This window comes from Colobus angolensis, unplaced genomic scaffold (assembly GCF_000951035.1).
Source record: "Colobus angolensis palliatus isolate OR3802 unplaced genomic scaffold, Cang.pa_1.0 Scaffold7, whole genome shotgun sequence".
In the NCBI taxonomy this organism is placed as follows: Eukaryota; Metazoa; Chordata; class Mammalia; order Primates; family Cercopithecidae; genus Colobus; species Colobus angolensis.
The window spans coordinates 17,872,116-17,888,126 of NW_012120709.1; the positions used below are offsets into that span (position 1 = coordinate 17,872,116).

The window sequence follows — 16,011 nt, forward strand, 5'->3', positions numbered from 1 at the left end:
AGACCCAAAGAGCTCTTTGCAGGATCTTCCAAAACCTCAGACAGTGCAGAAGGAAGAGTTGATAACTGTGCAACCCATTGACCTTTCTGCCAGGGAGTTTGTGGTTTACCAGTATGGCCTCTCCATTCTGCACCTCCTCATCCCCCAGCTTCATGTAAGTCTTGTTTCTGGCCTCTCTATGGAACAGTTACTCATGGAGCCTAGAAGGTCAGGGTAGCCAGGAAGAAGTCTTTGAGATGGCAGATATTCCCTAGGATTAAGCACCTGGAACAGCAAACTTTCTAGTATCTCCCTTAAGGGGATTGATGGGAGTTATTTTACCAAACTAAAGTCTAATCTCTCGAATGATATTAACCACAGGTAGAATGAATTAGTCACTTTCTACATGCCAGAAAGTATTCTAATAATTTCCATTAATTAACTCACATAATCCTCAAAAAAACCCTATGACACAGATACTATTATTTTTCTATTTTAAAATTGAGCAGAGGAGATGGGGTGGTTAAATAAACTTACCCAAGATCACACAGCCAAAAAGGCAGAGCCAAGGTTAAAATCCAAGCATTATGGCTCAAGAGCCCTCTAGTCTAGTCAACCTCTATTTAGAAAAGTAGTAAATTGATTGTCATATTTAGCATAAATATTAAATATGCAGTTAAATACTCTTTCCATTTTCCTGTATACTAAGCCTACTTACCCTGTTGCAATTTAAATTAATGCCCCAATGCATTTACTTCTCATCAATTTGGCTGATGTTACATAGCTAAGATGTATGAGAACTTTTTAGCAAAAGGATAGCTTTGGTTTTGTTTTTTATTCTTTTCAGGCTCCAGAAATCACCCTGAAGGTTGCTTCTCATCTTCCTGCCATGGAAGCCCAAGGCAGTGCCTTCCAAGGTGCCTTCCTCTATCAGGTGCTGCAAATTCATTCCCAGATGAGGGTTATAAAATTCTAGGGTCCAGTACAGATAAATGAAAGCAAAAAGAACAAATTTTATAATTTTTTTTCTAAAATCCTGACATATTTTATTCCCTCCTGGAAATAAGTAATTTAGCTAAGGCATAAAAAATGTCACAGTGTAAGAGCTTTCTCTAATCAGTAAAATGAATATGTTCTGGCTTGTGCCCAGAGAAGCATAATAGCTTGGTACCCATTAATAGATCTCTGTCATTATCAAAGCCAGAGGTTCCAGGCTGGTATTTCCTGTAAGAGTCATGGTTCCAGCTTCAGGAATTCCTGCACAATCAGCATCTTTCTACAGAAAAGGATCTAAATTGTTCCTGTCCTGGCAGTTCTTCAGATATGTAGACTGGAAGTGCCTTGCTGGTATCTGCCTTAAACACTGATGACAGTCTATTGCTAAACAATTCTGAGAGACGAAACTGCTCATCAATACTGGAGGATTAGAAAAAGGTTTATATTTGACTAGTAGGTTGTTGGGGGATTTAATAAAACCAGAAAATACTCACATATGGCACTCTCTACACATTATTTCACTTGATCCTCAAACAACTCAATGAAATAGATGAGAATTTAATCCCATTTTATGGATGGGTAAACAAACTCAAGTTGTGGTGCAAGTGCCGTGTGCCAGGAATTCAGCCGGCTGCCTTGCAGGCATGGTCTCATTTATAACTCACAACACTATGGGGTACTTTTGTTATCTTTGTTTTAAAAATTAGGAAATTGAGGCTCAGAGAGGCCAAGGAACTTCCCCAAGATCACAGAGTTAGCAAGAGTTAAGACTCAAGCCCAGGTGTGTTTGACACCAAAAACTCATTCTTATAACCATGAGTCTATGCGGCTGCCACTCACAGCTGAGTCAAAGGAAGATTGTCTGATTCCAAACTACCTAAAAGTTTTTTCATGCCAACCAACTGTCCCTTAAGAGAATGAACAGGAGAGTTATTTCAAATCAATAGGCAAGAGAGGTGATTTGAAAACTTGATTACAATAAAGGCATGGAAGATGAAGAAAGTCTTGAGAGCCCTCTAAGGCAGTGATTCTCAAACTATGGTCCTTAGACCTCCTGTACCAACCACTTGGGGAACCTGGGAAAAATGGAAGTACATAGACCCCACAGAACCAGGAATTTGCGGATGGGTCTCGAGAACAGAATCACCCTCTTGTGATTCTTATTACACACAAGTTTAAAAATCACTACCTAAGGAAACAGTGATTGGAGGATATTGATAAAAACAGATACACAAGCAACTCTGAATTTCTAAGTTTGTTTTCTATAAGATGGAGACAGTAGGAAAAATTGGGAGACAATGGAGCAAATGACTTATTCAGAGAGCTGAACTCAAACAATTTTTCCCTGGTCATCTGAATCTTCCCTTCAGTAAATTTCCATTAGGGCCAGAGAGTCTTGTTTTGGACCATGTGCCATAAACCTTGAGAAAGAAAGAAGCAGTGGGAATGTTCCCAGGGGCGGACATCTCAGTGTTTAGGTGTTTTCTCCTCTCAGAGTGCTGAAAACACACTGTTCATTAGGAGAGAGTGTTTGGCCTCTGTGGGAAGCTTTGTTCTGCTGCTGATCCGCTGCCTGGCCCACATCACTGCTGGCGAGCCCCACCAGGACTCCGACCCTGCCTTTCTGGGGTCATTTTATGAGGTATTTATAACATGTACAGGGCATTTTGCTTCTCTTTCTCTGTGACTCAGACCCTGTTCCCCAGGAGAATAAATGCTTTAGGCTTTGCAACATTTCAAATCTACTGGAGTCCCATTGTGGCCTTTGGTTCCTCCTGCCTGGCCAAGAAGAGGATTTTCCTAATCAGATTTCCTGTGGCAGCATATGACAAAATGCACGTACCACTGATTCACGGAAGTGGTTTTCCTATGAGCATAGCATCTCAGCTTTCTGTGGCTGTTTAACAGTTCACACGTAAACCGCACCAGAACTGCTAAAGACAATGATAACCCATGGTGAGGGCAAGTGAAGATGAGAACTCTCAAGCCTCATTTTTCTTTCAGCTATTATTTTAAAGCTTTAATAGCAGTTGTCTAGAAGTCCTACTGATCTGTCTCCCTCGCCTTCTCTTCCCTTGACCAAGGGCCTGGAGGCCTATTTCAGGGAAGCATTCTCTATCACACTGAGAATGTCAGCAGTTTCCAGGGACAGAAAACTGGACTAAAGCATAAGTGCTATCCTGCTGGAAGAGCAGCCCATCTCTGACAGAGAAAGAGATCTTCTGTCTAAACTCATTGAAATGAAGCATGCATCTCCCTTGGAGCCAGAATCACTAGAAGAGGTAACTAACTTTATCACATGTATCACATGGCCTTGACTAAAATGGACCTCTTCACAGAGTAAATGCCTCAGTGTATTCAGATATTTCTGACCTCAAGCCACATATGACAATATTTTTTGTTTTGAGACAGGGTCTCGCTCTGCTGCCCAGGCTGGAGTGCAGTGATGCCACTACAGTTCACTGCAGCCTTGACCTTCTGAGCTTAAGCGATCCTCCCACTTCACCCTTCTGAACGGGTGCATGCCACCATTCCAGCAAATTTTCATATTTTTTTGTAGATACAGGGTTTTGTCAGGTTACCCAGGCTGGTCTTGAACTCTTAGGCTCAAGCAATCCACCTGCCTCAGTGTTCCCAAAGTGCTGGGATTATAGGAATGAGCCATGGCATCTGACCTCATGACAATATTTTTAAAATCCTATTCTACAGAGCAGACAGTAGTTACATGACTGAGTCATAAGGAGTACAAATGTGAGCTAACTTCATGTCTCTCTAACATATTATCAATAATTAAGCAGAATCCCATCTGTAAAACTGTGACTCATATTAAGTTTAGATGCCCAAGTGGCACCTTGTTTACCCAAACTTATGGTGTGCTGTTTTCTGTGCAAGCTTGATAATTATATTTTTAAGATCTTGTTAAAGCACTTTTGCCAGGTGCAGTGGTTCGCACCTGTAATCCCTGCACTTTGGAAGGCTGAGGCAGAAAGATCGCTTGAGCCCAGGAGTTTGAGACCAGCCTGGGCAACACTGTGAGACCCCATCTCTCCAAAAATAAAAATAAATTAGCTGGGCATGGTGGCACATACCTGTAGTCCCAGCTACTCAGGAGGGTGAGGCAGAAGGATCCCCTGAACACAGAAGTTTGAAGCTAAGGCTGAAGTAAGCTATGATCACACCACTGCACTCTAGCCTGGGCAACAGAGTGAGATCCTATCTCAAAAAATACAATAAAACACTTTTTTGAAAATATCTCAGATTTTAACTATTAAAAATAAAAATCATAAAATTTAAGTATATGATAAGAAAAAGATCATCCTGCACTAAAGGTCAGTTCATTCTTATGAACAGGAGCATATCATGTTTCAATATTTATATCAAACTACAATTTTCAAAGCCACTTTTATATCTAGTGTCACTTGATCCACCCAGCAATCCTGCAGAGTAGGTAGTGCCTATACTTTTAGCTACATTATTGAAAAAGAAGATAAGGAATTTGCCCAAAGTTATAAAGCTATTTGTAGTGGTGGATCTGAGACTAGATTCTAGACTTCCCGATTCCTGCTAACTGTCCCATACACATATCTCCATCATTGAATCTCTATTAGTTACTAAGACAGATTTATTTTGTGGGTTTGATAATGATGTTAGTCATCCAGACCACAGAATTCTGTTAGACCCCAATTTCCACAAATCACAGAGAACAGTCCATTTCCTGTGCTCATCCATCAGCAGCATTTGACATATCTGACCACATTCTCCTCCTTGACGTATTTTCTTCATTTGGCTCCCAAGACACTGGCCTCCTCTGGTTTTCCTCCTACTTCTCTGATTGTTCCTTCTCAGTCTTCGTTGCTGATCCCCCTTCTTTTCTCTGGCCTCTTAATGTTAGAGGGCCAGGACTTAGTCCTGTCCCCTTCTCCAGTTTATATTTTCTGTCCTTGGAGGTCTCTTTTAGTCTTCTAGCTTTAAATCTCATCTATATGTCAATGACCCTCAAATTTCTATCTTCAGCCCCAATTCTCTAACTCATACCTCCAACTGTTTATTGGCCATCTCCACTTGACTGTCTCAAACTCAACATGTCCAAAACCCAATTTTTAATTTCTTTCCAAACCTGGTCCACCCAAAACCTTCCCCCATCTCATCTGATGGAAACTCTATTCTTCAGGTTTTTCAAGCAAAAGCATCCTTGAAACTCATCTGTTACACACACCCACAACCAATCCATCAGGAAATCCTGTTGTTCTACCTCCAGAGCATATCCAGAATCTGACCACTGCTCATCAACTACAATACCACCCTTGTGCAAAGGCCACCATTGCCTCTTGCCTGGATTACTATAATACTTACTAATGGCTTCCTCGTGTCCACCCTTGTTTCTCCTCAGCTTACTCTCAACACAGAAAAGTGATCCTTTTAAAATGGAAATTGGATCTGCTCAAAATCTGCTGTATCTCCCCAATTCACTCAGAGCAAAAGCCAAATAATATTGATATGAGGCCTTATATCTCACTCTCTTACCTACTACCCTTTCCCTCATTCACTAAACTCCAACCACACTTTCCTCCTCACTGCTCAAGCACACTGGGGACACTGCTCCCAAGGGTTCCCTGTGTCTGGAATACTCTTTCCCCTAGGGCAGTGTTTCTCAACCAGGAGGAATTTTGGTCCCCCATGGGATATTTGGCAATATCTGGAGATGTTTTTGATTGTCGTGACTCAGGGGAGGGGGTTGCCACTGACAACTAGTGGGTAGAGGTCAGGGATGCTGCTAAACAGCCTACAATGCATGGGACAGCTCCCAGAGCAAAGAATTACTCATCCCAAAATAGTGCCAATCCTGGTCTACCCCTGACTCCCTTACCTCCTTCTCATCTTTGTTCAAATATCACCTTCTCAATAAGGCCTATCCTGACTATCCAATCTTAATTTGCCACTCTTTTCCCCCTACTCAGCAGCTTTCCCTGAATTTTTCCTATATCCTTTCCTAACACACTACATAATTTACTTGCACTTGTTATTACTTTCCCTCCTCAGCTAGAATGTAAGCTCCACGAGGGCAGAGATGTTTGTTTCATTTCCTGATGTAGGCCATGTGCCAGGCTCACAGCAGGCTTGAGATGTATTTACCGTGTTAATGAACAAGCAGATGTATATGGGCCCTGATGCAATATACCGAAACCACAATCTACCTGAGCTAACTATAAGACAGATAATAGCAAGCATTTATTACATGCTTGCCATGTGCCACATGCCATGTTATGATTGAGAGTTTTACATACATGATCTCATTTAATCTTCTCATGCTCTTATAAGGTGGAAGCCACTCTTATTTCTAACTTATAGATGAGGAAACCAAGGCCTAGAAGTGTAAAAACAAAAACAAAAACAAAACCACCAAACTTGCCTAAGACATAGCAATAGTTGTGGAGCTGGAATGTTTGTCCTCTGGCAACCACCATCTATGAAGAGATATTGCTTTAATTTAAAAGCAAAATTGTACATAGTGCTCTCAGGTCCACATTCTGGCTAACAAGATCCAAGGGCACTTAAATGGTAATGAGAGTATTAACTCTGTCTTCCACATTCTCTACAGTATATTCAGAAAAACAAAGATCTTCTGCTCTTCACCAATATGGAACATTTCCTAAAAAGCATCCTCGCCGCAGAACAACAAATCCTAAGAAAACCAAGAAATCAATTTGGGAGTGAAGATAAGGTGAGATGCCCTTATGATCAATAGCATTAAGATAACAATTAGCTATATGCCAACTATTATTTATTATTGTGTTTGGGCCGTATTTATAATTGAACAGAATAAAAGGTTGGAAATTAGTGATGGTATGAACAAGTGACATCACTTCCCTTAAGAGCTTCCCCAATATGAACAGAGGGTGGATCTTATATTTCAGAAAGGATCTAAGAGAGCATAGATCATTGGTCATCAGGGAAATTTAAAACTTCATTGAGATACCACACACCAGAAAAATGAAAATAGTAAAAAAAAAAAAAAAAGATGCAGTTTAAAGCATAGTTTATCCCTTTCCCTTCAGGCAGGTAACATATTAATCCTAGAGAGAAGGAACTGAGGATCAGACTTGCCCCCATTCATCAAGCTGGAGGAGAACAAAAAGTAGCTAGAACATGGGTCCACTGTCTTCTCATTCAGGGTTTCTTCCACTATACCACAATGATACCAACTGCTGTTTTACAAAAGCGTATTTTTAATCCTAAGAACTTAAAATGTGGTATCTTTAAAAATCAAATGTTTTGGTTCCAAATCATCACTAATATTTTGTAAGGTCAATGGATAATATTAGCAAACAGAGAACCCCAAAGTCTTCATCTTCCTCATGCACAGTGGGGACCTATCATGTCAAGATCAAGATCAGAAACTAGCAACCTAGAGAAATAACCAGGCACTGACTCCTCCTGGGCCCCAATCCACTTTATTTAAAGTTACTGCCAGTGTCTGGGATGAAAAATTTTAAACCTTTATTAAAATAACAGCTTTAAAAGTGAATAAATAAATGTATAACTCAACAAGTTGTCCAGTGTGAATACTCCCATATGACCAGCCCCAGATCAAGAAATAGAACACTACCAGTTCTCCAGAAGCAGCTTATGCCTCCTTCTAGTCACTTGTTCCAAGACAGAGTAACCACCATCCTGACTTCAAACACCATCAATAGTTTCTGCTTATTCATGAACTTCATATAAATGGAACCATAAGATATGAGTTACTTTATTGCTTATTTTGTTCCACTTTCTGAGATTCATCCACATTGTGGGAGGTAGTGTAGTTTGTTCATTCTCTTTGCTGTAAACTATCCCATTGTGTGGATACATTACTACTTACTCATTCAACTGTTGATGCATATGTGGGTATTTTCCAGTTTGGAATTATTACAAACAATCTTGCACACCTTCTAGTGATGATACATAACTATATTTATCCAGGTACATACTTAGGACTAGAAATCCTGGGTCTTAGGACACGGATATGTTCAGTGTTAGCAGATACTACCAACTAGAGTTCCAAACTATTTACTGCTGCCAACAGTGAAGGGTTCTGGTTGCTTTCTGCTTCTATCAGCACTTAGTGTTTTACATCTTTTTTACTGTTTTCATTTTTCTGGTGTGTGGTATCTCAATGTAGTTTTAAATTTCCCTGATGACCAATGAAACTGAGCATCTTTCATGTTGATATACCATTTAGATACCATCTCTTGTAAAGTGCCTAATCCAGTCTGTTGCCCATTTTCCATTAGATTGTGCCTTTTTTTTTTTCTTTTTTGGTTCCTTCATATTTATTCATTTATAAAACATATATTGATATTGACTATGTGCCACATACTGTTTTTTTTCCCCACTGGACTCAAGTTTGTATTAACAATCAAAATCTGTACCCTTGTATTGCTTGCTTCTCTTGGGAGAAGGGAATCAGACAATGTACAAATAAACACACAGTGTGTCAGTTTAGAATAAGTCCCATAAAGATAAATGCAACAAATTGAGGGAACAAAGAGTGATGGGGTGCAGGGCTGCCCTGTTGTATATAGTTATCAGTGAAGACCTCGTTGAGACTTGACAGCTTGCTGGAGAATGGGAGCCACTGGTATAGCTAGGGGAAGAACATTTCACATGAAGGCAATGGCTAAAATGAGGACTTGAGGTAGAAGATGAGGTCAGAGAAGGGCCTGGGACCAGGTAACTCCAGGTCTTGTACTCAGAACTTGTTTTATCAGGACGAAAATGTAAATTAAACTTGTTTGTATGTTAGCAGAGGAATTGAACTTAGATTCTTAAAAGGATAACTCTGGCTGCCTCTTTTTTTTTTTTTTTTTTTTAACGGAGTTTTGCTCTTGTTGCCCAGGCTGGAGTGCAGTGGCGTGATCTCGACTCACTGCAACCTCCACCTCCCGGGTTCAAGCAATTCTCCTGCATGAGCCTCCTGAGTAGATGCGATTACAGGCACCCACCACCATGACCGGCTAATTCTTTTGTATTTGTAGTAGAGATGGGGTTTCACCATGTTGGCCAGGCTGGTCATGTACCCCTGACATCAGGTGATCCACCTGTCTCAGCCTCCAAGTGCAGGGATTACAGGCATGAGCCACCATGCCCAGCTAGCTGCCTCTTAAGCAATGAGTCCCGTATTACAAGTTTGGACCTAAAAAGATTAGAAAATATAAGTCCAGGCTGGGCATGGTGGCTCACACCTGTAATCCCAGCACCTCAGCAGGCTGAGGTGGGTGAATCACTTGAAGCCAGGAGTTCGAGACCAGCCTGGCCAACATGGTGAAACCCTGTCTCTACTTAAAAAAAAATCAAAAAATTAGGCAGGTGTGGTGGCACATGCCTGCAATCCAGGCTACTGGGGAGGCTGAGGCAGGAGAATCTCCTAAACCTGGGAGGAGGAGGCTGCTGTGAGCCGAGATCAGACCACTGCACCTCAGCCTGGGTGACAGAGCCAGACTCTGTCTCAAAAAAGAAAAGAAAATATAAGTCCTACAAGATGCATGCAGGCAGGCTCATTGCAGCAAATCATGGATTCCTGATCAGCATCTTATTTTTTTTTATTTAGATAAGGATCTATTATTGTGTTAAATAATAACATAAGAAAATGTATTTAAAGTACTACATATATATGGTTAAAATAGAACTACATGACAATAGGAAATGAATGGATAAAACGAACAAATCTTATTTTAAAACACTGAAACAAATGAATAAAAATATCATATATCTTCTGGTCCAAAGGTAACTGGAAAACATAAAGAACAAAATTCCAAGAAAGGTAACAGGTAAAGTAGCCATAAGAGATCTGGGACAATAGACAGGATTAAATTATGTAGATATGCAAGGGAATCAACAGAAAATAAATGTAAGCCTTTTTTGAAATTCAAACATAAAGAGTCCTTCTCTGAAAGTGCGCAGAAAATCTAATTTTGTCTTTCTGACAACTTCTTTAGAAACCCTATTAATGTTACTTTCAGAAATTCTATGCCAGACCGACCTTATATACAAACACAATTTTAAAATTCTTTCTAAAGTAAGAGGGAAAAGAGACAGAAACTATGGCATCACTTAATAAAGCACCAATATCAAAGTGAAAAATAAGTTGCGATATACCCAAAGGATTATAATAAAAAAAAATATTGATGAATAAAGCAAATGTGGGCTTAAAATACCAACTTATTTTTCACTCTTTTTTTTTCTTGTTGATTTGTAGGAATTATTTATTCTGCAACTATTTCCCCCATTTTGTGGACTGTCTTTTTATAAAAATAACCATATAATGTTTATCTTTTTCCATTTTATTTTTAGATCTAGAAAGAAAATGGTAATCCCATTTCAGTCTGCATGATTAAAAGGTCTTAAATACATCAGTACAACATCTGATGAAGCTGATAAGAATTACTGGAAAATCTATAATATTCATGGTAAATCACATAAATAATGTGTATTTCAGTTTTAGGTGTATATATAATGGGGCTAATATTTGCCACAGAAGTTGAGGACCCCTGCTCACTGTGACTAAAATTTTCAGTGTGACTAAAAGATCATTAGATCACATATCTTATTAAAATAATTATTAAATATATTGACTAAAACTAAGAATGTAAAACTTGTATATGTCATTATTCAGTCAGGCTAAGGTTGTCTATTACTGAATCACAAAGTAGATGGATATTTGTATACAATATTTGGTGATCTAGATATTTGGTGTACTTAAAATATAAGCCATATCACACAAAATTCATTTTGGAGGCCCTGGTTGAAACACCACAAAGAGATAAGCAGTCATATGAAAGTGAAGTTTTGGAGTGCTGATCAGGAGAAACATCACCATCACATGAATTTAGGTTAAAAAAAATCCAAATACACACTTCAACTCTAAAGCCTGCTCAGATTACAAAGCCAATGCTTTGTAATGGATAATTACATGGATAATTATCTTATTGTGCCCTGTATTTATCTGTTCTCACGCTGCTAATAAAGATATGCTTGAGACTGGGTAATTTACAAAGGAAAGAGGTTTAATTGACTCACAGACCCACATGGCTGGGGACACCTCACAACCATGGCTAAAGGCAAATGAGGAGCAAAGTCACATCTTACATGGCAGCAGGCAAAAGAGCCTGTGCAGGGGAACTCCCATTTATAAAACCATCAGATCTTGTGAGACTTATTCACCACCACGAGAATAGTATGGGGGAAACCAGCCCCCATGATTCAATCAACTCCACTCGACCCCAAGGAAGGGTCTCTTAACACATAGGGATTATTACAATTCAAGGTGAGATTTGGCTGGGGACACAGCTAAACCATATCATGCACCAAGAGAAGTACCAGAATAGATACACACACACACACACACACACACACACACACACACACACACACACACACACACAATAAAACATTTGTTAACAAGTATCCTAAGCAATGCAAGGAAGATAGACTATTAAAGAATTAAAACTTTCTTTTTAAAAACTTGATTTGGGTAGATAATGAATGATAACTAATTTATGAATTCAGTGTCCATCTGGTATTCAACATTTTTAGCTCTGTAGGTCTTTTGTCGTAATCAAAAGGCGTTCATACATGGCTGAGGATTTAGCTATCAATCCAACTGAAGAAAATACTAATGGTAGATAACTTTCAAGAAAATAAAATAAAAACACTGAAATAACATGAAAAGAAGATTTACAATTAAGTTAAACAAGGATTTTTAAATCAAGCCACCAGGAACATCTGCTCAGAATCAACTCACTATATCTAACTCCTCTATTTTGAGTTTTTTTGTTGTTAGAATTGGCTACTTAGTCATCTTAATTCAGTTTACATAGTTAGATTAGTCATCAGGTAAGTACCAAATGTGACGGCCTTAAAAATACCTCACTAGTTACCATTTTGATTGAAATCGTGCTTTCATGGCACAGATACTAATAAAATGGTAAAATAGTCATTGCCCATAAGAGTGGCTATAAGGGAGCTGTCCTCCCATTTATTCCATTAACAGGGAATTCTTAAACAGAGCACACCCTCAAACCAATGCATAACTTTATAAGATTAAAGACTCTAGTATTTTGAGAAGAAGGCAAGTCTTAGTTTGATTTGATTAATATTGGGTATGTGTCTTCAAGAACTTTATTTAGCTACCCATATAAATTATGGAATGTATTTCCCAGAAAGCAGAGTGAAGATTAATTAAGCCTGACACACAAAATTGTTTAGGATAGTTAAGCCAAGAGTCCAGGGCCTCTGGGAGAGGTGGCAAAGAAAAAGTAGTACAGAACTTAAAGACCTTTTTTCTATATTCCTCCTTCTTGGCTGATCAAGGAATCTATCAGGACATGATCCTATTAATTTCCTGGCTGACTTCTTGGGCCCTCCATCTTATTTCCATTAATACACTAACAGCTGCAGGCTTTTAGTAAGCACATGCTTTTTAATGGAAATGCCACAGATTACAAGACAGGGATCATGTTCTCCTTACTGCTGCATTATGCGTTTTTATTGCTGAATCAAATCAATAGCAAGTTCTTTTTAAAACTGACATTCTAGTTATCTTTAAGGAACAAGCTTGTGTACACACACATACAGCCCACTGACTAGAAAACAGATAAGAAAACCTCAATAAATGTAGAAGCCGTATTTACCAACTATTATCAAAAAAGACCCTTATCCAAAAATATATTCAATTGTCTTAAGATTTATTATTTCAAAAGTGATACATAGAATTCTATCTTTGGCCGGGCGCGGTGGCTCAAGCTTGTAATCCCAGCACTTTGGGAGGCCGAGACGGGCGGATCACAAGGTCAGGAGATCGAGACCATCCTGGCTAACACAGTGAAACCCCGTCTCTACTAAAATACAAAAAACTAGCCGGGCGAGATGGCGGGCGCCTGTAGTCCCAGCTACTCGGGAGGCTGAGGCAGGAGAATGGCGTGAACCCGGGAGACGGAGCTTGCAGTGAGCTGAGATCTGGCCACTGCACTCCAGCCTGGGCGACAGAGCGAGACTCCGTCTCAAAAAAAAAAAAAAAAAAAAAAAAAAAAAGAATTCTATCTTTGAGGAAGATGGAACAGGCATTTTTTCTCTACTCCTCCCACTAAGAACAACTAAAATCCCTGAGCAATACACATAAAAGAAAGAAGATTCTGAAAGGTGTAGAGAAGAAGGCAGACTGGCTAGGGAACCTCAGATTCCAAGGGAGGATATGGAAGTGAGTTCTACAGATTTTCTTTCCCCATAGTATATTCCAGACTTGGAAATAAAGAAGCCAGCAACCCATAAACACCAATGGTAACAGACCAAAAGAGACCACAAAAGCCTGCTCTTTAGCCAAACGACCAGGAAAGGGACAGTGCAGCAAAAAAAGAAAACTTTAACAATAAATCCTATATACTAGCAAAACAGCAAGAAAAAACTGGCCCCACCCACACCAGCATAAGTTGAATGGGGAGTCTAGAGCTCCATCTTTGCCAGGATGGATCAAGTCATCCCAACCTCCTGCTGGGTTGATACGAGAGAAGACCGAGCAGACAGCTGGGAATTTTCATCACCACAGGGGAGATCCAAACCCTCTTCCACTTCATGGTATCAGTAGAAACCACATAGAAAGTCTGGACATCCCCACACCTGGCAGTAATAACCTCTCCCCTCCCCGCTGCTGCCACCACCACCACCTCCCTGCTGTAGTGGAATCAGAGGAGGACAAGTAGAGAGTTAGGACTTGTGCTATTGTCCATTGATAATGAGGCCACCCTGGCCACAGCGTTAGTGGAAGCCACATAAGGAGCTAGAACTCCCATACCGGTCCAGCAGTAATGAGAGACACTTTCTTGGGTATTAATGGAGGCCAAGAGGGAAACCCGGACTTTTGCTTCCACTAGGAAGTAGCAAAGCATCACTCCCTTCTCTCCCCCACTGGAATAGGGTCAAAGGAAACCAGTTGAAACAAAGTTTAAATAAAATCCCAAGTCTCATAATATCAAAAGTGTCCAGATTTGGATCAAAAATCACTCATCATACTAAAAACCAGAAAGATAAGCAAAGAGTGGGGAGAAAACCTAATCAACAGATTAAAACACCAATATGACAAAGATGTTAGAATTATGACAAAGATTTTAAAGAAGCATCAGAAAAGTGCTTCAACAAGCAATTATGAACATGCTTGAAACAAATGAAATAAATCTCAGCAGCAAATGGTAAAGTCACAGCAAAAAAACAGAAGACAGAACTAAATGAAAGTTTTAGAAATGAAAAATGTAAAAACTAAAATATAAAGCTTGGTGGATAGGCTCAACAGTAAAATGGAAGGGATAGAGGAAAAACCATCAATGTTTTTAGACAGAACAAAATTATTTTATCTGAATAAAAGAGAAAAAAGACTGAGGAAATGAACGAATAGAGCACCAGGGGCACATGGTACTATAGCAAAAGATGGAGCATTCAAGTAATCAGAGACTCAGAAAGAGAAAAGAAAGGGGCAGACTGAAAAAAATAATACTCAGAGAATGGCTGAAAACTTTCCAAATTTGGAAAGAGACATAACCCTACAGATTTAAAAAGCTAAATGAATCCCAAACAGGAAAACCCAAAGAAATTCACACCACCATATCACAATTAAATTTCTGAAAACAAAAAGCAGGAAAAAAATCTTGAAAGCAGCCAGAGACAAATGACACTCTACCACCAGAGGAAAAACAACTGGAATGACAGCAAGCTTCTCATCAGAAACCAGGAAGCCAGGAAGAAGTGGCACAATATTTTTCTAATGCTGAATGAAAAGAGCTGTAAACCCAAAATTCTTTTTTTTTATTATTATACTTTAAGTTCTAGTGTACATGTGCACAACGTGCAGGTTTGTTACATATGTATACATGTGCCATGTTGGTCTGCTGCACCCATTAACTCGTCATTTATGTTAGGTATATCTCCTAATGCTATCCCTTCCCCTCCCCCCACAATAGGACCTGGTGTGTGATGATCCCCTTCATGTGTCCAAGTGATCTCATTGTTCAATTCCCACCTATGAGTGAGAACATGCGGTGTTTGGTTTTCTGTTCTTGTGACAGTTTGCTGAGAATGATGGTTTCCAGCTGCATCCATGTCCCTACAAAGGACAAGAACTCATCCTTTTTTATGGCTGCATAGTATTCCATGGTGTATATGTGCCACATTTTCTTAATCCAGTCTGTCACTGATGGACATTTGGGTTGATTCCAAATCTTTGCTATTGTGAATAATGCCGCAATAAACATAAGTGTGCATGTGTCTTTATAGCAGCATGACTTATAATCCTTTGGGTATATCCCCAGTAATGGGATGGCTGGGTCAAATGGTATTTCTAGTTCTAGATTCTTGAGGAACCGTCACACTGTTTTCCACGATGGCTGAACTAGTTTACAGTCCCACCAACAGTGTAAAGGTGTTCCTATTTTTCCACATCCTCTCCAGCACCTGTTGTTTCCTGATTTTTTAATGATTGCTATTCTTACTGGTGTGAGATGGTATTTCATTGTGGTTTTGATTTGCATTTCTCTGATGGCAAGTGATGATGAGCATTTTTTCATGTGTCTGTTGGCTGTATGAATGTCTTCTTTTGAGAAGGGTCTGTTCATACCCTTTGCCCACTTTTTGATGGGGTTGTTTTTTTCTTGTAAATTTGATTGAGTTTTTTATAGGTTCTGGATATTAGCCCTTTGTCAGATAAGTAGATTGCAAAAATTTTCTCCCATTCTGTAAGTTGCCTGTTCACTCTGAAGGTAGTTTCTTTTGCTGTGCAGAAGCTCTTTAGTTTAATTAGATCCCATATGCCAATTTTGGCTTTTGTTGTCATTCCTTTTGGTGTTTTAGACATGAAGTCCTTGCCCATGCCTATTTCCTGAATGGTATTACCTAGGTTTCCTTCTAGGGTTTTTACGGTTTTAGGTCTAACATTTAAGTCTCTAATCTATCTTGAATTAATTTTTGTATAAGGAGTAAGGAAAGGATCCAGTTTCAGCTTTCTACTTATGG

General features: G+C 39.4%; 1 protein-coding gene across 2 annotated transcripts in view; it reads right to left on the reverse strand.

The window, feature by feature from the left end:
• Nucleotides 1-795: 795 nt before the first annotated feature.
• Nucleotides 796-16,011, reverse strand: part of BTG4 (B-cell translocation gene 4) — a 52,422-nt gene continuing 37,206 nt past the window's right edge. For both annotated transcript variants that reach the window (XM_011926704.1, XM_011926705.1), the window contains one exon: nt 796-951. In XM_011926704.1, the coding sequence (XP_011782094.1) occupies nt 942-951 (10 nt within the window). In that variant the 3' untranslated portion in view covers nt 796-941. The remainder of the gene's footprint in view (nt 952-16,011) is intronic.